At 39.8% G+C, this 21,780-nt stretch overlaps 1 protein-coding gene across 6 annotated transcripts in view; it reads left to right on the top strand.

The window, feature by feature from the left end:
• The first annotated feature begins 19,535 nt into the window (after positions 1–19,535).
• The window catches only part of PIK3R4 (phosphoinositide-3-kinase regulatory subunit 4), a 73,753-nt gene continuing 71,508 nt past the window's right edge, over positions 19,536–21,780 (top strand). For 4 of the 6 annotated variants that reach the window (XR_005019703.1, XM_036850564.1, XM_036850567.1 and 1 more), the window contains exons 1-2: positions 19,548–20,050; positions 20,761–21,531. Coding sequence is in view for 5 of the 6 variants with exons in the window: in XM_036850564.1 (XP_036706459.1) it covers positions 20,799–21,531 (733 nt within the window). In the remaining variant the exon portion in view is untranslated. Of the gene's footprint in view, positions 20,051–20,760; positions 21,532–21,780 lie in introns of all 6 variants that reach the window. The other 2 variants (XM_036850565.1, XM_036850566.1) reach the window with 2 other exon arrangements.

Raw genomic sequence — 21,780 nt, 5'->3', positions numbered from 1 at the left:
ATCACCAAGTGCATGCCAGAACTGCAGCCCACTTGGCAAATAGCCCACATAGTGTGACTTACCTTCCTACTTGTGCTATTAATTTGCTTTCCATGGATCAGTTACGGTAAAGCGTGATAAGAATTCTAGCCAGATCAAGAATGACTTATCAGTCTCTACAGGAATGGTCAGCTTGCTGGCAGGGCAGTAGCAGTTCTGTAACTTTGCCAAAGTTCACAAGTGGGGAGAGATAATTAAACCCAGGCATGAAGCTCAGAAGTCTTTGAAAGCCTACTGTAAGGTTATTTTCTGCTTCAGGATTTGAGGCTGAATTCAAAGGTCATCCTCTGAAAAGCCAGAAACCACCCAAATCAGCACATTTAAAATAATTCTACTAATAAAACCCCCAGATAGCTTTCTTATCATTAATTCAAAGAAGACCTGTCTCTCTTACATCTTCATAATAAATTACTTTTGTCCCTGGACAAACATATCCTCTGTCACTCTGCCAAGTCCCTACCTACATGCTGGATCCACATTAACAGAAGAACATAGATGGTGTCAATTGCTGCCATAAGAGAGCTCAGCTTTCCTGGATATGAGGAAATTAGCTTCTTTGTGGTTTGGACCTTTCCTGGAATCCAAAGTCAGACATAGTACAAAGCTATACTGAATCTAAGGTATTAAACTGAACAGAAAGAACATTGCTCACATACTAAGCAGAGTCTTAAAATTCTATATTCTCAACTTCCTACCCATAGTGGAAAAGCTTAGGAGAGTGAGCCCCTTCCAACTTGTTTAAATCTCTCTGACCTGACAGATGAAGGCCAGTGTGTTGTGCATGGGGACAATGGAAGGACACGGTATGGTACTCAATGTAATCGAATGAGAATCCAAAACCAAAGATGAGGATCTAAGGAAATATGAGCAGGTATGTGAGGGACATTATGGGCAAATCTTGGGATAGGCTGTGGGCACTCGTGTGCATTCCTTTGCTCTCTGTAGGGCAATATGTAGGTAAGTCAGATCCACTTAAAGGACTGGCATGGGATGTGTTTTCTTATGTGTGTTTCTGTTTTGTTTTGTTTTTGTTTTTGGCCACACTGCGTGGCTTGCAGAATCTTATTTCCCTGACCAGGGACTGAACCTGGGCCCTCTACAGTGAAAGCGCAGAGTCCTAACCACTGGACCACCAGGGAATTCCCGGATGTGTTTCCTTTGATTCCCTCCGTTCATTTGGCTTTACACGGTCTGCTATATTCCATTTCAAAGGTGAAACGCAGAATTCCATGATTTTTCTGGCAACCCTTCCCTTCCTAGCAAACCAAGCACTGGTTCAAGCTTTGATATTCTCGGGAACCCACTGCATCTTTTCAGTCTTGGTTCAGTGAGTCTTGACTCTGGGGTATGAAGTGAGATAGGGTTTTTGTGGCCAGCAGAGAAGAGTGGAATTGCAGTGGAGGCATGTGGAAGGGGGATTCTGAAATACACACAATGGGCAGACTATTTCTGTTATCCAGGAGTGTTCCCAGCAGAGGTCCTCTGGTCTTCGGCAGAGGTGGGGGATTAGCAGTGGGAGGAGAGTCAGATGGAAGCTACCACTTTGAGTTTCTCTATGCCTCTCTGTCATGCAGGCCTTCGTGAACTGTAGGTATGGCGTCTTGGCACAGACTGGCTCCTAATTATTGTGGAAGGCCACATTCTGGGTGGAGAATTGTATCCAAATGTCATGGTAACTCGATCAGCCTTTAACTCCAGGAGTTCTGTCTCAGCAGCTGTAGAAATGGAAGAACTCTGAACCCAAATGTTGTGCTCTATTAGGTAAATGGTTTATAGAGGGTGGGAAGTGGGAAGACGGATGAATTTTTTGATATCTTTGAGTGGTATCCTACAGAATAAAAATATAATGAGGATGCTAGAGTCAGAGATTTTGCGGTTGGCTCTTCCATGGAGAGGGATGATTTCCTTGCTGATCAAAGAGGCAGTAGCTGGAATATATGATGGAGGAAGACAATGGTGAGGAGGGGACATAGCCATTCTTTTTGAGGATACAAGTAGGAATGTTTTTATGGGGGTGGGGGCAGTCTTAAGTGAAGTTTGTTGCCGAAGTGTCCCCATTTAGATTTAGAACTGGGAAAGGATATATCCGATTCTTACATCACCTTGGCCTTTTCCTTTTATGATTTTTTAAAAATTGAAGTATAGTTGATTTACAATGTTGTGTTAGTTTCTGGTGTACAAAAAAATGATTCAGATATATATATGTATGTGTATATATATATATATATATATATATATGTATATACATATATATATATTCTTTTCCATTGTTACAGGATACTGAATATAGTTCCCTGTGCTATGACCTTGTTTATCCATTCCCTATATAATAGTTCGCATCTGCTAATCCCAAACTCCAAATCCATCCCTCGCCTCCCCACCCCTCTTGGCAACCACCTGTCTGTTCTCTATGTCTGTGAGTCTGTTTCTGTTTCATAGATAAGTTCATTTGTGTCCTATTTTAGATTCCACATGTAAGTGACATAGTATGATATTTGTCTTTCTCTTTCTGACTTACTTCACTCAGTATGATAATCGCTAGGTCCATCCATGTTGCTCCAAATGGCATTATTCCATTCTTTTTTTGATGGCTGAGTAATATTCCATTGTATATATGTACCACATCTTTATCCATTCATCTGTTGATGGACATTTAGGTTGCTTCCATGTCTTGGCTATTATGAATAGTGCTGCTATGAACATAGGGGTGCATGTATCTTTTTGAATTATAATTTTGTTTGGATATATGACCTTGGCCTATTCCTAACTCCCAAAGTCTTTGTGATTATATTAAGGTTTTAAATGGAGTCGTCCAGGGTAGTTTCTGGATGAGAGTCTTTCAGGCTGTGAAACAGAGCAGATCATCCTACTAGATTAGAGACCTTTGAAGCCCTTGACCCCTGGGCCTCATTTGCATAACTCTGGAGCTCCAATAAAAGCTACCATATCTTCTTGGTCAGCTGAAAACTGGGGCTGGATGATCAAAGATTTCTTGCCCCAACACTTTCCTAAGGCCTGCAGGCGTCCCGTTATCATCTATTGCAGATTGAGTTCTCTGCCTGGTGGGGCCAGAGCTGGGCGAGGAGAAGCCAGGGATTCCACCTCAGGCTCTCGGGCACTTATTTCCTGGTGTGGTCCCACAGCTGTTCTATTGTCATCAGCCAAAGAATACTCAGATCAGGGAGTTTTGTGATGTCAGGACTGATGAAGAGCTGGAACTGCCATCTATACCCTGTGGCGCTCAGGCATAGAGAATCATCAGAATCACCTGGAGGAGTCTTTGAATGACAGAATCCCAAGCTTCTAGAACTTGTTTTATAGAAGCAAAAAATTAGCCTTCATCAAGTGGTTCTCAGTATCAGCCAGGTTTAGGAACCACTGTATGCAATATCTTTTAGATCCAGAATATTGAGCCAAATCCTATAATTCAGCAAATTATTGTTCTTGCTAAACTGATCAAGCTCGTTGATACCCTGGAGGCCCGGCTCAGTGTAGGTCAGGGCCACCAAAAGGGCAGGGATCAGAGACTAAGTAAGTTGAAGCAGCTGTCATGTTTTATTTACACTGTTTATTTTTCTCCTTGATACTTATGGAGGCCCTTGTTTTCTGGAATATACCCTGGTGCTGAGAACTTTCCCTGGGATCCATCACAGTACATTTGTGATGGGCAAGTATGTTGGAGGACAGTACCTCAGCTTTCTGGTCTAATGGTGTTTCTTAGTGGTCATCAGGAGCCTGATGTTCTAAGACTCCATCCTGGTTTGGATATGGAGGTCATCCTTGGTTTCATAAGAATATATTGTAATTTAAACCTGAAGTTAGAATACAACTATGTAAAGGAAATCCCTAGTCAATTTCCTTCCTCTCTATTAACTAAACATGTGGGATCAAGTAAGTAGGGAGATTTAAAAAAAGTGTACAATGAGTTAGTCAAGGCAGAGGAAGTAATGGTGATGGTGGAGATGTTCGTGATGATGTTGATATTTGTGATGGTGGAGATGGTGGTCATCTTGGTGACACTGGTGATGGACATGATGTAGCAACGGTGGTTACAATCAAGGCAACTCTAGGTGTCTGAGATGGCAGCTATTGCCTGGGGCTAGCCTGGGGTTAGCCTTTATTCGATCTTTTTCACATGATGACTGGTGGTGAGTCAGCTACTTTTAAAAGGCTAGGAACAGTGAACAATATATAAATCAAAGCTTTATAAATTAAATATTTTAACTATGACTCACCATAATTTCTGAGGCATTAAATCTTTATTTCTGAATGACCATTCACCGTCAGTGATGGAATATTTTAGCCTTAAGTTACCCTGCCCTATTTGCCTCTGTAACATATAGTTACTTTGTAAAGAAACTCCTAAATGATTATTGGAACTCATATTTGAAGAATCATTTTGTGATGAGTAATTGGCATAGGTACAATCTATTAAATATTTCTATTTTCCATCAGATAAAAATTTTTTACACTGAGAATTCTAAGAGAAATATACTGTACCATCCCTGAGGCTACAGAGCTCATGAGGAATAATATTTAAAAGGCTTAGAAGACAAATTATTTATATATTACATTTTTTTCCCTTGGGATGTTGACAGATGATTCAGTTAGGACATTTTTAAAAGTAGCAAAAATGTGGGACTTCCCTGGTGGTGCAGTGGTTAAGAATCCGCCTGCCAATGCAGGGGACACAGTTCAAGCCCTGGTCCGGGAAGATCCCACATGCCGCGGAGCAACTAAGCCTGCGCACCATAACTACTGAGCCTGTGCTCTAGAGCCTACGAGCCACAACTACTGAGCCTGTGTGTCACAACTACTGAAGCCCGCACGCCTAGAGCCTGTGCTCCACAACAAGAGAAGCCACTGCAATGAGAAGCCCACGCACCACAACAAAGAGCAGCCCCTGCTTGCCGCAACTAGAGAAAGTCCACGCACAACAACAAAGACCCAACGCAGCCAAAAATAAAATAAATTAAAAATTAAAAAAAAAATTAGTATAAAAGAATAGCAAAAATGTGATAATGACATTCCAGACATTAAAATGACTAAAATAACACTTTGTAGCGACATGAAAAGTTTTTACTCTGAAGTTTAAAAGTGCTGAAGATAGGATATTAGAAAAAACAGAATATTTTTTTTTTTTTTTTTAAAAGACTATTCTTTTTTATTTATTTATTTATTTATTTATTTATTTATTTATTTATGACTGTGTTGAGTCTTCGTTTCTGTGCGAGGGCTTTCTCTAGTTGCGGCAAGTGGGGACCACTCTTCATCGCGGTGCGCGGGCCTCTCACCATCGCGGCCTCTCTTGTTGCGGAGCACAGGCTCCAGACGCGCAGGCTCAGCAATTGTGGCTCACGGGCCCAGTTGCTCCGCGGCACGTGGGATCCTCCCAGACCAGGGCTCGAACCCGTGTCCCCTGCATTGGCAGGCAGATTCTCAACCACTGCACCACCAGGGAAGCCCAAAAAACAGAATATTTATCTAAGAGAATAATTTCACTTAAAGTAAAAATATATTCCACCACAAACTCTCTAATATAAATTTCAATAAGATAAAGCAATTCAATAAACCTATAAAGAACTTAGTCCAATAACTAAAATTATTTTAATTTTCTTATGCTCCTTTTTAGTATTTTTTGTCATTATTGTCATCAACCTGCATTTTTTGTTGAGCAATATTGTATGCTTGGCACCATGCTGGATATTTTGCATATAGGATCCCTTTGAATGCTCATAGCAGCCCTAGGTGGTATCTGTAATTGTCTCCATTTAACAGATGAGGAAACCGAGGCTCAAGGGTTTTTAAGCAACTCACCCAAAGACACATGGCTTGTAAGTGAAGACAGGGATGATTCCGAATAAGATCAAGATTAAGCTCTTAACTACTATGCGATGCTTGTCCACAAAAGCATACATAATTCTTAGAGTATCTGAATTCTATTTTTTTTTTTTCCGCTTAACATTATATCGCAAACATTTGCCATGTTTGCTACATTCTTAATCCAACCCCCTGGCCACATTAGCTGTGATCCTCCCCGGGGCGCACTGCCCTCTAGTGGAATTCTGTTCACAAAACACTGTGGCCCACTCCCCAGCCCCTGGGATGAAGAGGGGTTTTCTATTGCATTACTGTCTCTCGTTACTGTATTATCTTAGATATGGTGAAATGTTAAAAGGTATTTTTCCTAGCTCCTTTAATGTAGAGAGATGATTATGTCCAATTTTCTGCGTTGAGGAGTTGGAAAATAAAGTGAACCCTAGAGAAGTTCTGAAATGCCCTCCAGGGAATGAGGTAAGAATTAGTTGTTATTGGTGTTGAAATCTCCATGACTGCTCTGTTCCCTGAAGTAACAGGATATTTCAAACATCTCCCTTCAAATTGCATGGAAAGGCTCGAGGATGTGTCAAACTGTTAACACCAGCACTGGAAGACGAAGTAAGACTTTACTGGGATCCATAAAAAAAACTTGGAAATATATTCAAAACACAGGAAATTCAAACAGATCAGGATTTGTTTTCCTCTGAGCTCACATTAATTCTTCAGTTTTCATATTTTTGTAAAGAATCTCTTTCACTTTGATATAGCTAAAAATCTTCATTGGATTAAAATGCATAATTGCATGGAATTGGTTTAATTAGGAAGGACTTGGGTTAATATTACATTGTTTTGCAGACTCACAGACATAGAAAACAGACTTGTGGTTGCCAAGGGGGAAGGTGGGTGGGGGAGGGAAGGACTGGGAGTCTGGGATTAACAGATGCAAAGTATTACATATAGAATGGATAAACAACAAGGTTGTACTGTATAGCACAGGGAACTATATTCAATATCCTGGGATAAACCATAATAGAAAAGAATATGAAAAAGGATATATATATATATAAATGAATCACTTTGCTGTACAGCAGAAATTAACACAACATTGTAAATCAACTATAATTTTAAAAATTGCATTGTTTTGGAGAAAGTGACAGGGATGAGTTTTTGTTTTTGTTTTCAGTGAATTAGGCCATTATTTCTGCCGTTGTTCATCAAAAAAAGAAGCCCTGAGCAAAATTGCTGATGCTATCACACAGGAAAGGGCTAACTGGTGAGTTGCAATTGCTTTGTGTGCCGCTGGTGGGACACACTGTGGAGAGGAGGAGGGGGGAAACCTGCCAGTTTTATCTTTATTAGCAAGCTGGATCTTAAATATTAGATGTCTTTTTATGCTTAGTGAATAACCAATATGAAAAAGGAGAAGCAGCAAAGACAGGCTTACATGGCATGTATAGTGTTTAATAAAAGACAAGAGCTATCCAAGTGTTCTTAAGGAAATTGTATCTCTTCATGCCCGCCCATTAAAATTGCTGATTTCTTCTGAGCTTAGATTTCAGGATAGGGAAGGGGATGATCAAAAACCTAACAAAAAAGAAGCAAACAATTTTTAAGACAAATACTCCCTCAAGTAATACACAAATAAATTTCTCACACAAAGGGTAAAAAAGTCCATGACAAAAATGCTCAATGTAGAAATATATGTGAAAGTCATGGAATATACATATATAGTAAACTCATTTTGTTCACTGAGCGTTTTTCTTTTCCAGCTTTATTGAGATATATTTGACATGTAACATCGTGTAAGTTTAAGTTATACATGTGTTATACCTGACATAACATTGGGTAAGTTTAAGGTGTACAGCATGTTGATTTGCTATACCTATATTGCAAAATGGCTACCTCCATAGTGCTAACTAATTCCTCCATCACCTCACATAATTACCATTTCTTTATTTGTGGTGGGAACATTTAAGATCTATTTTCTTAGAAATTTTCAAGTATATAATACAGTATTATTAACTATTATCACCATGTTATACATTAGATCCCCCAAACTTACTCAAAACCAAAATTTTGTACCTTTGACTAACATTTCCCCATTTTCCCCACCTCCCAGCCCCTGGTAGCTACCACTCTACTCTCTTTTTTAATGAGTTTGGCTTTTTCTGATTCCACATATAAATGATATCATACAGTATTTGTCTTTCTCTGTCTGACTTATTTCCCACAGCTCACTGTTCTCAAGGCCCATCCATGTTGTCACAAATGGCAGGATTTCCTTCTTCTCATGGCTGAACAATATTCCATTGTATATCCATACCACATCATCTTTATCCCTTGATGGAAACTTGGGTTGTTTTTATATCTTGGCTACTGTGAATAATGTTGCAAAGAATTTGGGAGTGCAGCTATCTCTTCGAGATCCTGATTTCATTTCCTTTGGATACATACATGTAAGTGGGATTGCTGGATCATATGGTAGTTCTATGTTTTTTTTTTGAGGAACCTCCATACTGTTATCCATAAAGAACATATATATATATATTATACATATTTCATTCCACTTGCTCTTCTTATAATGTGACCTTGACATGCCTCCACTGAGAGGTGTATAGGCAAGGGAAGGGGTTTATGTCCCTTTCCCTTGAATCTGAGTGGATCTTTGTAATTGTCTCACCCAATGTAAGGTGGCAGATGTGACACTGTGTCACACTGAGGCTAGATTATAAAAGGCAACACAGCTTCCCCTCGGCTCTCTCTCTGGATACCCACCCTGGGAACCTATCCACCATGTTGTGAGGAAGCCCCGGTCACACGGAGAGGCTCTGTGTGGGGTTGCAGCTGACAAACGCAGCCAGGCCTCCACCACAGCCAGCACCAACCTCCAGACTTGTGAGTAAAAGAGCCTTAGGTGATTTCAACTCCCAGACTTTAAGTCTCCAGTTGAGGCCCCAGACAAGTATAGCTGAGACAAGCTGTCCTCATCTGAATTCCAGATCCACAGAAACCATGAGAGATAGTTCTTTTTATTTTAAACCACTATGTTTTGAGGTAATTTCTTTTATAACAATAGATAACTAAAATGTGTAGGTCCATATATATATGAGGGTCTCAATCAGGAGAAAGGAGTCTCAATCTTCCTGAATTTCATTAAATACAAAACAAAACAATCAAAACAACCATACCTATCCTATAACTACCAGATTCTTCCCTATAACACCATCTTTATCAGTAGTTCACAAAAACATCGTGGTATTGATTTATTATGTGGCAAGCACTGTCAAACTGAATCAATTAACATTTCTGGGGAATTTTCATTCCTACAGGCAAACCACATTCAGCTGCTAGAAACACATGAACTAAAGGCTATGGGTTTAGTTTTATTTTTCAAGCCACATGGGCATCCCTACCTGCTATAAACAAGAGACCTGTAAAGGTCAGACTATAACATAAAAGCCAGCTCCAGTATAATGGCAAACTCTGAACAGTGATGTCCCCTGGAATTAAGTGACTTTAAAAATTCTAGAGTAAGATAAATTTGTTAACTTTTTACAGTAATTTATCAGTTAAGGGAGCTATTTGGTTAAAAGTAGCAGAAAATCCAACCAACAGTGGCTTAAACAGATGCTTATTTTGCTCCTGTAATGAGAAATTTGGAGATTGGGGCTGTTGACATTGGTTCAGAGGCTTGACCATTATCAGGGTCAGAACTTCTGTGATTCTCTTTTCTTTTTTCTCATGGTCTTAGGCTGTGGTCACATTATGACTATTGCAGCTCTGGATAATCTGTGATCAGGGCTGGAAGAAGGTCAAAGGGAAAAAGGTAGTGCCAACAGATTTCTCCTTACATCTCAATGGGCAAAACACACCAAGGCCACTCCTAGTGTAAAGGAGACTGGAAAAAACCAGTATTCAGCTTTCACAGCCTCTATAGTAGAGGCAGCAAGGGAGAAGTTGGTTGGGACTAGATGTTGGATGAACCTACAGCGTCTGAAATTAATACAAAAATGACACTTTACCTTGGTCAAATATTCCTGAAAACATTGACCAATAGAATGTATAGATATATTGGGCCTTCTTTTCACTCATAAACTCATCCATCTGATTATTACCTATATACATATACATTGTAGCTTCCAAAACTGCATGGATTTTTCATCAATCAATTAGTATACACCGTATAATCCTATTTTTGTGAAAAACAAACATGAACGAATAAGCATTCAAAATAATGTGGAAGAATAGACACACACTGAAATATTGACAGAATTATGCATCTTCTCCCTTTTATATTGTCTCACTTTTTTATAATAAAACATATTAACTATGAATAAGAAAAATGAGTAATACATGTAGAAAATTAGCATTTAAAATGTTAACTTTTATGAAAAAGAATATATATATGTGTAACTGAATCACTACTTTGCAGTACATCTGAAACTAACACAACTTTGTAAATCAAATATATTTTCATTAAAAAAATAAAATAAAATGTTAATTTTTAAAAATATAAATCAATGAGAGATAATCTCTATTAACATTGGTATATATCCTTTCAAATGGATAACACACACACACTCACGCTTTTGAACATTTAAGATATGTCAAAATCCTAATATATATTAGTGTTATCTCATTTAATCCAAAATATTATGTGATAAAGTTACTGCAGAGAATCTTCATTTCTCATGTATTTATTATCTAATACCCAAAGTTACAAAGCTGAACATGAAAACAATAGTCATAAAAAATAATCACTCATGAACAGACCCTCGATAAACCTACTGCCTAGCCAGATATTGTCCTCACTCAAAAAAACTAGCACATATTTTTGTCTAGCACATCAATATCTTTGTGTTTCTCATTTACTACTTTTGACTTACTAAGAATTTGATCTTAGGTAAGATATTAATCTCTCTGTGCCTCCATTTTATCATCTGAAAAATGGGGATGTGGCGTTAATCTACTTCATGGAATGTATGCGCAGTTGAAATGGATTAATATCTGGCACATTTTAAGCCCTCTACAAGGGGTAGCTTTTAAGATTATTATTACATGCTTAAGTATAAAGGTCAAATAGATATTGGATACATGAGCTCGGGGGCTGGGTAAGGGTTTGAGAGAAAAAGAAATTATTGTCAGCATACTGATGATGTTTGAAGCCAAAGAACTTGAGAGAAGTCTATTTTTTTTTTTAAACATCTTCATAGGAGTATAATTACTTTACAATGGTGTGTTATCTTCTGCTTTATAACAAAGTGAATCAGCTATACATATACATATATCCCCATATCCCCTTCCTCTTGCATCTCCCTCCCACCCTCCCTATCCCACCCCTCCAGGTGGTCACAAAGCACCGAGCTGCTCTCCCTGTGCTATGCGGCTGCTTCCCACTAGCTATCTATTTTATATTTGGTAGTGTATATATGTCCATGCCACTCTCTCACTTTGTCCCAGCTTAACCTTCCCCTCCCTGTGTCCTCAAGTCCATTCTCTACATCTGCGCCTTTATTCCTGTCCTGCCCCTAGGTTCTTCAGAACTATTTTTTTTTTTTTTAGATTCCATGTATATGTGTTAGCATACGGTATTTGTTTTTCTCTTTCTGAGTTACTTCACTCTGTATGACAGACTCTAGGTCCATCCACCTCACTACAAATAACCCAATTTCGTTTCTTTTTATGGTTGAGTAATATTCCATTGTATATATGTGCCATGTCGTCTTTATCCATTCATCTGTCGATAGACACTTAGGTTGCTTCCATGTCCTGGTTATTGTAAATAGAGCTGCAATGAACATTGTGGTACATGATGAAGTCTATTTTTAATTTTTTTTATTTTCCATTATGGTTTACTACAGAATACTGAGTACAGTTCCCTATGCTATACAGTAGGACCTTGTTGTTTACCCATTCTGTATATAGTAGTTTGCGTCTGCTAATCCCAAACTCCCACTCCATTCCTCATCCACCTACCCCTGCCCTTGGCACCCTTATTCTCTATATCTGTGAGTCTGCTTCTGTTTCATAGAGAAGTTCGTTTGTGTCTTATTTTAGATTCCACACGTGATATCATATGGTATTTGTCTTTCTCTTTCTGACTTACTTCACTTAGTATGATAATCTCTAGGTCCATCCACGTTGTTGCAAATGGCAAGATTTCATTTTTTTTTTTATGGTTGGGTAGTATTCCATTGTATATATGTACCACATCTTTATCCATTCATCTGTCGATGGACATTTAGGTTGCTTCCATGTCTTGGCTATTATGAATAGTGCTGCTATGAACATAGGGGTGCATGTATCTTCTCGAATTATAGTTTTGTCTGGATATATGCCTAGGAGTGGGGTTGCTGGATCATATGGCAACTCTATTTTTAGTTTTTTGAGAAACCTCCATACTGTTCTCTATAGTGGCTGCACCAATTTACATTCCCACCAACAGTGCAAGAGGGTTCCCTTTTCTCCACACCCTCACCAGCATTTGTTATTTGTAGACTTTTTAATGATGGCCATTATTAGGCCAGGAAATCTATTAGGTAGGAAATCTTTGCTTCTGATGCTTACTTAATGTGTTAACCAATGTCTTTTCTATAAAGATTCAAAGGAAAAATCCCATCTTGAAGCTGGTCTAGGGAAAAGTTTTCTTTCCCTGTTAATTAGTTTATTTCCCTTTCCTGGACAATATGAGATGTGTAAACCACAAATTTAACTCTAGGGATTAGTTTCAAAGCTCAGTTGAAAATTCATCTGCAGTTCAATTCACTGATTCTAAGTACTAGTTCTTTGTTCTTTTATTTATTTATTTATTTTTGGCTGTGTTGGGTCTTCGTTGCTGCATGTGGGCTTTCTCTAGCTGCGGCGAGCGGGGGCCACACTTTGTTGCGGTGTGCAGGCTTCTCATTGCGGTGGCTTCTCTTGTTGTGGAGCATGGGCTCTAGGCGTGCGGGCTTCAGTAGTTGCAGCACGCAGGCTCAGTAGTTGTGGCACGCGGGCTCTAGAGCACAGGCTCAGCAGCTGTGGCACGCGAGCTTAGTTGCTCCATGGCATGTGGGATCTTCCCGGACCAGGGCTCGAACCCATGTCCCCTGCATTGGCAGGTGGATTCCTAACCACTACACCACCGGAGAAGCCCTTCTTTGTTCTTTTAAATGAATATTTATTGTTTCTGTTTTCATTGTCTGATTTAATTTTGTAGAGTCACTCCAGATCCTTTGTGGAAGAGAGTTGGTGGAGGAGCAGAAGTGGAAGAACAGTGCTGGAGTAGAGGGACGGCTCTGATGAGTGGATTCTGTGTGCCCGCCTCACACTGTAGCTGGGTCCACTCACTGTCCCTCCCCACCCCCTACACCAGACTTCTCTTGGTTCCTTGGTTCAAAATTCTCCCATCACCAGGCTTCACTTTTACTCTTTCCTCTGCTTACACCACTTTCCCCTACTCTTTACGTAGCCAACTGCTCATCTGCCAACCCTTCAGGAATGCCTTCCCTGAATGCCACCCTCCCCCTGCTATATATCCTCAACAGACCCTTGTACATTTTCTTAATAGCACTTATTATCATTAAAATCATTTTATTTTTTTGACAACTCTCATCTTCTTTTAAAAACTTTCTTTCGCTCTTGCATTCCCATCTATTCAAGAACAAAGTTTCACCCAATTCCATATTCAAAGGAGTCCAGCTTTCTGGACTCTGTCTGCCAGTCCCTTAGTGCATGAAGGGACGCAGCTCTAGGTCAGACAGCTTAGGTGTTTTTAAATAAGACCCAGATAGTGATAGCAAAATGAAATAATTAGCGGTTTGAGAAACATTTTGGTCATTTCTTTCTATCTGAAATATTCAGTCCATATTCAGATTTCCCCAACTTTGCACAAAATGCCTTTTATGGCTGTTTCTAATCCTGAATCAGGTTGAGGTTCACACATTGCATTTGAATTTTATGTATATTTAGAGTCTTTTAGTCTAGAAAAGTTTCTCCACTTTTTTTTTGAAGAATCCAGGCTAACGTTCAATTTTCTAGGTTCATAAGATTGTTTCCTGATGGTATGGCTTAAATTATTCCTCTATTTTATTTTTTTATAGTCTGGAAGTTAGGTCTAGAGCAGGGCTTTCTAGTGAAAATATAGCCTGAGCCACATATGTAACTGAAAATTATCTGGTAGACACATTTAAAAAAGTAAAACAAAAAATAAATTAATTTTAATAAGATATACAAGATATTTATTTAACCTATTATTTCTAAAACATGATTTCAACATATAATAAATATTGAAAAGGTATCAATGAGACTTAAAAAATTTTTTTGGTATTAAGTTCTTTAAATGCTGTGTATTTTTCACACTTAGAGCACATCTCAATTTGGAGTAGTCACATTTCAAATGTGTCAGATGTGGCTAGTGTCTACCATATTGGACAGTGAGGTCTAGGGGCTTGATTAGATTCAGGTTAAAGATTCTTGGTAAGAATGCTTTATTGGGTGATACTGTGTACTATTAGTCATGTTACGTTTGAACATGTGGATAAAGGGTTTACTGCCAGAGTTTTCCACTATAAAAGATTTATTTCTCCCCCTTTCTAATGTAAAAAGTAACCTGTAGGTATTCTTTGGGCACCATGAGTCTATCTTGTTGCCCCACAGCCTTTCACCCAATGATTTTAGAATCCATTGATGATCCTTGTGGGAACCAGTTATAATACTGCAGGTTACAAATTGGTAATTTCCAATTCCTTTTACATCTATCATCTTGCAATCATCTACAAAAAAAAGAAAAGATGTACTATTAACTGCAGGGTGTTGTTTGCATTAGGGATTCTCTTTACCCCTTTTCCTTAGGATGCAAGGCTTGCAGAGAGTCCATGTGGACACGTCCCGGGATTGGAAGTGAGGCAAAAGCAGCCTGGGGGAGGGAGGAATGAGGAGAGGTCAGGACGATGATGAAGTGTGTGTTAAGGTAAGGCTAATGTCCGTAGCAAATAAACATCAGCATTTCACTGGCTTAACTCATGGATGTTTGCTTTTGCTTATGTAAAGGTCCTATATGGGTGCTGGTGTTTAACAGGTGGTCTTTCTTCAGACAGTTATTCAGGGACACAGGCTTCTACCATTTTGTGGCTGTGGCATTACTTATGGCCTCTAGGCATCTAGGCTGAAGGGAAGGAGAGAGTGAAGGTCATTCCCCTCTTAACTGCCTTGACCTAGAAGTGAAACACATAATTTCCACTTGTACTTCACAGTGAGAGCTAGTCAAATGGCCCCACTTATATTCAAGGGGTAGAATTGGGTGGAAAGTATAGTTTCTATGGTACAGCTACTTTCCAGAAACATTTATTTTTTCTGTCACTGCCACAATGCAGCTGAGAGGCTGTTGACCAGAGAATAGAGGAGTGTTTGCTGGCTGTTTCTTCTTTTTACTCCGCCAGTGGCAAGGAAATTTCATTTTTTAATTTACTCTGAAAAACACAAGGTGAGATTCTTTTTAAAAAATCTCCACAGGTAGACATGATTGCTATTTAAAAGCAGAAGAAAAGAAAGTAAAGGAAAGAAAACCAAGAGGCGAGTACAGAAAGCATTAAAAAATATTTCATGAGTTATTTCACAAAATGTAGTGGTGGGGAAAAAATAGATGTGGAGAAAATGCAGTAGTAATCTAAACTGAGACAGATTTATCACATTTTTACACCATGACTTCTCTATTGGAGAGATGTTTAAAGCACTTACATACATAGTAATCAGAGTCTGAAATGTAAACATAATCTTATACTAACTGCTAAATATCTGTATGTGTGTGCTAATTCTTTTATTTATTTATTTTTTATTGAAGTATAGTTGATTTACAATGTTAGTTTCAGGTGTACAGCAAAGTGATTCAGACATATATACGTGTATATGTATACATATATATTATTTTCCATTATAGGTTATTACAAGATATTAAGTATAGTTCCCTATGCTATACAGTAGGTCCTTGTTGTTTATCTATTTTATATATACTAGTGTGTATCTGTTAATCCCAAATTCTTAATTTATCCCTCCCCCACTTTCCCCTTTGGTAACCATAAGTTTGTTTTCTATGTCTTTGAGCCTGTTTCTGTTTTGTAAATAAGCTCATTTGTATCATTTTTTTAGATTCCACATATAAGTGGATATCATATGATATTTGTCTTTCTCTGTCTGGCTTACTTCACTTAGTATAATATTCTCTAGGTCCATCCATCTTGCTGCAAATGGCATTATTTCATTTTTTTTTAATGGCTGAGTAATATTTGTACTAATTCTCATATGTATTTTAGACATTCCTCATCCTGGGACTCATGATCTTGTCGTTAATGGTAACATATCTGACAAGGCCACATCTATTTATTCAACAAGTATCTACTGAATGCCTACCATGTGTCAGATACTGTCCTAGGTGTTGAAAATATCCTGGTGAATAAGAATTACAAAATCACTGAACTCATGGAGTTTATGGTCTGGTAGGAAAACAGACATTAAGCACATAGTTACCCTCTAAAATGAAATGATTTCAATGATAAGTGCTATGAAGAAAAAGTTTAGGGTCCATGAGATTATTATATAACGGGCAGGGGGTGGTTTTAGGGAAGGCCTTCCTGAAGCGCTGGCACTTAATCTGGAACTTGAAAGATGAGCAGATTTTGGCAGGGTGGGCAGGGGTCAGATCATGCAGGGTCTTGTAGGCCAAACTAAAGATTTCTAACTTCAGTCTAAAAACAAGGGGGGAGAATCTGGAAGGATGTAAGCATGGATGTCTTATAACTGTAGCTGTATTCTAAAAAAGATTACTGGAATAGTAGCCATGTTAGATGTTGAAACAATTTTGTAGTGATTAAAACAGTACTCCCAGATGAATTAAATGGCAACTCAATGGACAGAAGAGAAAGTTCATCAGAAGACTCACTATATATAGGAAACTTGTATATGGTAAATAGTCATTTCAAATAACTGGAGGAAAAATGGATTACGTGTTAACATGTTTTGATATTACAGTATCCCTCTAGAGAAAAAATAAAGTTGGGTCCATACTTCAGAAGTTTAAAAATACAAAAAGACCCAGAAGAAATCATGGAAGGAGTATAAAAAATAATATTGTGGGTGCAGAATGCCTTTTCTGAGTAGTGGATTTCAAAATCCAGACATCATAAGAATAGTGGTGGTTTGGCTTAGGCCCTGGAGAGATAGCAGTGGGTGGCTTCAAAGCATATTTTGGAGGTGGAATCAGCAAGAGCAGGTGATTATTGAATGGGGTGGGTGAAAGAGGGAAAGAGTAGAAAAATGTCAAGAATGACCTAAGGAATTCCAAATCTGTAGTTTGAGGAACCCAGTGGGTAGTAGTGCTGCCTACTGAAATGGGGAAGAATGGAGGAGAGGAAGTTGCTGGGATAATAAAAAAAAATTCAGCTCTGGATTAAAACATTTTGTGCTTCAAAGGACACCAATATAAAAGAAAAAGACAGCATAGAGAAAAACTATTTGCAAATCTGATAAGGGACTTGTATCCATAATATATAAAGAGATCTTAAAACTCAATAATAAAAAGACAACCAGATTAAAAAAATGGGCAAAGGGTTTGAATAGACATTACTCCAAAGAAGATATAAGAATGGCCAGTAAGCACATGAAAAGATACTCAACATCATTAGTTATTAAGAAAATGCAAATAAAACCCACATGAAATACTACTTCACACCTAGTAGGATGGCCATAATAAAAAAGATAAATAATAACATGTGTCAGTGAAGATGTAGAGAAGTTGGAACCCTTATACATTGCTGGTAGGAATGTAAAATGATGCAGCAACTTTGGAAAATAGTTTGGCAGTTTCTCAATACGTTAAACATAGAGTTACCATGTGACTCCACACTTCTGTAACTGAAAGTGGGGTCTGGCTGCTCGCCACTCAAAAGCCAATATTGGTGGAAAGGAAAGTTTGCTTTATTTTGGATGCCAGCAACTGGGGGGTGAGGGCGGACTTCTGTCCAAAGGCCGACTCCCGCCATGACAATCAGGGGGCAAGAGCTTTTATAGACAGAAGGAGGGGGCTACATGCAGAACAGCACTGTCAGCTCTGACAGTCACCTTGAAATTGGTCATGTGGTGGTCTGACCAGTGTCATCTTGATTGCTTTAAGTACAATTCATCTTCAGTTCTAGGGTTGGTTTGTTCCCAGTTCCTTGAGGCCAGTTCTTGGAATTGTGGCAGCTTATGTCGTGGCTACAGCCTGGTCATCATGTAGTTAACTTCTTCCACCTGGTGGGGGTTTCAGCATCTACAAGACAGCTCACAGGATATGGCTCAGAATATTATCTATAGCACTTGAGGAGGAGCTAAAGGTCCTTGACTATGCTTAATGACTAAACTATTATTATTTAGTCTTGTTGAACTGTTTTCCTTTGTTTCTGCATTTTCTCACTTCTCTGATTAAACTTATTCTTTGGCTAAAGTTTTTCCACAGACAAAAGGCAGGCAGAGGACATGGCTGGGAAGGACCATAGGGTCCTGCTCCGTTTCACTTCCACTCCTAGGTGTTTACTCAAGAGAAGTGAAAACATATGATCACAAAAAGCCTTATGCACGAATGTCCATAGCAGCATTATTTGTAATAACCAAAAAAGTGGAAACAACCCAGATGTCTATCAACTAGTGAATGGTAAACAAAATGTGAAATATTCATGCAATAGAATATTTGGCAATAAAAGGAAATGAAATACAAGCTACAACAGGGATAATCCTCAAAAACACATGAAGTGAAAGAAGTCAGTCACAAAGACCCACATGTTGTATACCATATACACAAAATGTCCAGAATAGGCAAGAAACAGAAAGTAAATTAGTGGTTGCCTAGGGCTGGGATGGGGAGAAACAATGGGCAGAATGGGGAGTGACTGCTAATAGTTACAGGGTTTCATTTTGAGGGTCAGGAAGATGTTCTAAAGTTAGATTATAGGTATGATTGCACAATTCTGTAAAAAAAATATATATATATATATAAATCCATTGATTTGTGTATTTCAAACAGGTGAGCTTTGTAGTTTGTAAATTATATCTCTATAAATCTCTTAAAAAATTCAACTTGGGGGCTTCCCTGGTGGCGCAGTGGTTGAGAATCTGCCTGCCAATGCGGGAGACACGGGTTCGAGCCCTGGTCTGGGAAGATCCCACATGCCGCGGAGCGACTAGGCCCGTGAGCCACAATTGCTGAGCCTGCGCGTCTGGAGGCTGTGCTCCGCAACAAGAGAGGCCACGATAGTGAGAGGCCCGCGCACTGCGATGAAGAGTGGCCCCCACTTGCCGCAACTAGAGAAAGCCCTCGCACAGAAACGAAGACCCAACACAGCCATAAATAAATAAATAAATAAATAATTTAAAAAAAAAAAAAAAATTCAACTTGGGATATATTAACTTTCCTAAGCCTGTGAATCCTCTTAAAGGACTCTGCTCTGGTGTACTTGGGTGAAGGGCATCTGAACAGGTCCTGGGGAATGTCAGAAAGCCTCAGAGTTTAGGGATTGGGTAGAAGACCTGGATGGGGAACAGACTGCTGTCAGGGCATCTTGTTTTCTTCTTCCAGGCTCAGGAAGCGAGGCCACGCCCCTCCCTCGTTTCCTAGCAACCAGCCCCGGACTCGCGCTCCTCCTCAAGCCGTCACTTCCTCTCCGCGACAGGAAGTGGGGTCAGAGCCGGCAGTTTTCCCGGGTGTTCAGCGTTTGCAGCGTCTGCAGCCGCTGGAGAAGCGGAGTTTCACTGGACCTCGCTGCCTACCTGTCTCCCGGGTTCCACCTCCCGCGGGTGAGGAGGTCCTCAAGGAGTCAGAGGGTCTCGAGGGTCCAGGCCTGCGCGAGAGGAAGGCGAGGCCCGGGAACGCGTGGCCGGCGGGGCGGAGGAGGGGGCTGGCGGGCGACTCCCTGGGGTCTGGGATCACCTCAGCGTGGCTCGGTGTCTGCTGCGGCCCCGAGAGCTTCCCGCGTCTCCCCCGCGGACCGCCGGGGTCCTGGAGACTGGGACTCCTCTGCATCCCTCCTGCAGGATCCCCTTCCCCCCTCTTTAAAGGAGGACCCCTCGTAGAGAAGACTCGCCGGACTGCTGACTCCCTTCCCCGCCCAGACCCTGAAGTGACCTGCCATGACCTCCGTGTGAGCGAGCGATCGGCTTGTGACACTTCCCAGAGTCCCCCAGGGTAAATGTTTGCACGTGTGCACGGCCGTGTGTACATGTGTGTTTTCATTTCCTGCAAAATCTGAGCTAGGAGAACCCTGGGCTGTGTTTGGCAAGTCGGTGTTTTGGTTTACTTTTTTTAGCATCCCTACCAGGGGTTCTTCCTTGTCGTTATGACAAACCAAACGACTCTGTGCCTTCTGTTAGCTGAGTGGGAAGGCACACTGGAATTAGGCTGGGCGGGCTCAGGATATGCCGATTGTTTGGATTTTTTTAGCCCGACCTATTTGTATCAGGCGATTCTTAGTTAGATTTAAGTTTTTAATATGTTTGGGTTTTCTATTCAAGACTAAAGGTTCTTCTTGGACAAAGACTGTGTCATATAGTACTTTTGTAACTCTTATAGCCCCAGCATAATACTGAACACATTAGTAAAGGCTCATTAAGTTTTAAATTTAAATATCATAAAATACACATTCTAACATTTTCAGCTTAATAGTGATGGGGCCTATTTACATATAAGTCAGCTCCTGGAAAGGACAATATAAAATAACAAGATCTTTTAAGATAAATATGTCTGAAATTTAGAAGCTGCCCAGAAGGCTAAGTACAGTGCTCTCGGTGGAAGAGAAATAGGTATATCTATCTTACAGGAAGAGGCCACACAAATAATGGTGTTTCATTGCTTGTTCTTTTCTTTTTCCTTCCTTTTTTTTTTTTTTTTTAAAATAGGTGTTGTATCCTAACTTACTGAGGTGCTTGCTGCCATTATGGGAAACCAGCTTGCCGGCATTGCTCCCTCCCAGATCCTTTCTGTGGAGAGTTATTTCTCAGACATCCATGACTTTGAATATGATAAGAGTCTGGGGAGTACTCGGTTCTTTAAAGTTGCTCGAGCGAAACACCGAGAAGGCCTGGTGGTTGTGAAGGTCTTTGCAATTCAGGATCCCACGTTGCCTCTAACCAGCTATAAACAAGAGCTTGAGGAACTGAAAATCAGGCTTCATTCTGCACAGAACTGCCTGCCTTTCCAGAAAGCAGCAGAAAAAGCATCTGAGAAGGCAGCCATGCTCTTCAGGCAGTATGTGCGAGACAACCTCTACGATCGCATCAGCACCCGTCCGTTCTTAAATAACATTGAGAAGCGCTGGATCGCTTTCCAGATCCTCACAGCTGTGGACCAAGCACACAAATCTGGAGTCCGTCATGGGGACATCAAGACTGAGAATGTGATGGTCACCAGTTGGAATTGGGTCCTTCTAACTGATTTTGCCAGTTTTAAACCCACTTATCTTCCAGAGGACAACCCAGCAGATTTCAACTATTTTTTTGACACTTCACGGAGGAGAACTTGTTATATTGCTCCTGAACGTTTTGTTGATGGTGGATTGTTTGCCACTGAGTTAGAATATATGAGAGATCCTTCAACTCCACTTGTAGACTTAAATAGCAATCAGAGAACAAGAGGAGAGTTGAAGCGAGCAATGGATATCTTTTCAGCAGGTATGTGAGTTGGTCAACTTTGCTAGGGTGGGAGTGTGCATTTACTTTAACTCTTGAACATAGAAAATTAATTGTTTTGGTAAATCCTCCTACACTTTTCAGATAGATGCAGTATTCTTTCACTGGACGTGTTTCAGTACCTAGAAAATCCAGAAAGTGGTCTACTCATTCAGATGTTTAAGGAATATTTGAATTCTTTCTTCTGTATATGTCAGGCACTGTCTTAAGTGCTAGAGACATAGATGGGTA

The sequence above is a fragment of the Balaenoptera musculus genome, chromosome 4 (assembly GCF_009873245.2).
Source record: "Balaenoptera musculus isolate JJ_BM4_2016_0621 chromosome 4, mBalMus1.pri.v3, whole genome shotgun sequence".
NCBI lineage: Eukaryota > Metazoa > Chordata > Mammalia > Artiodactyla > Balaenopteridae > Balaenoptera > Balaenoptera musculus.
The sequence above is the reverse complement of the archived record's forward strand: the minus strand, read 5'-3'. Positions and strand labels throughout refer to the sequence as shown.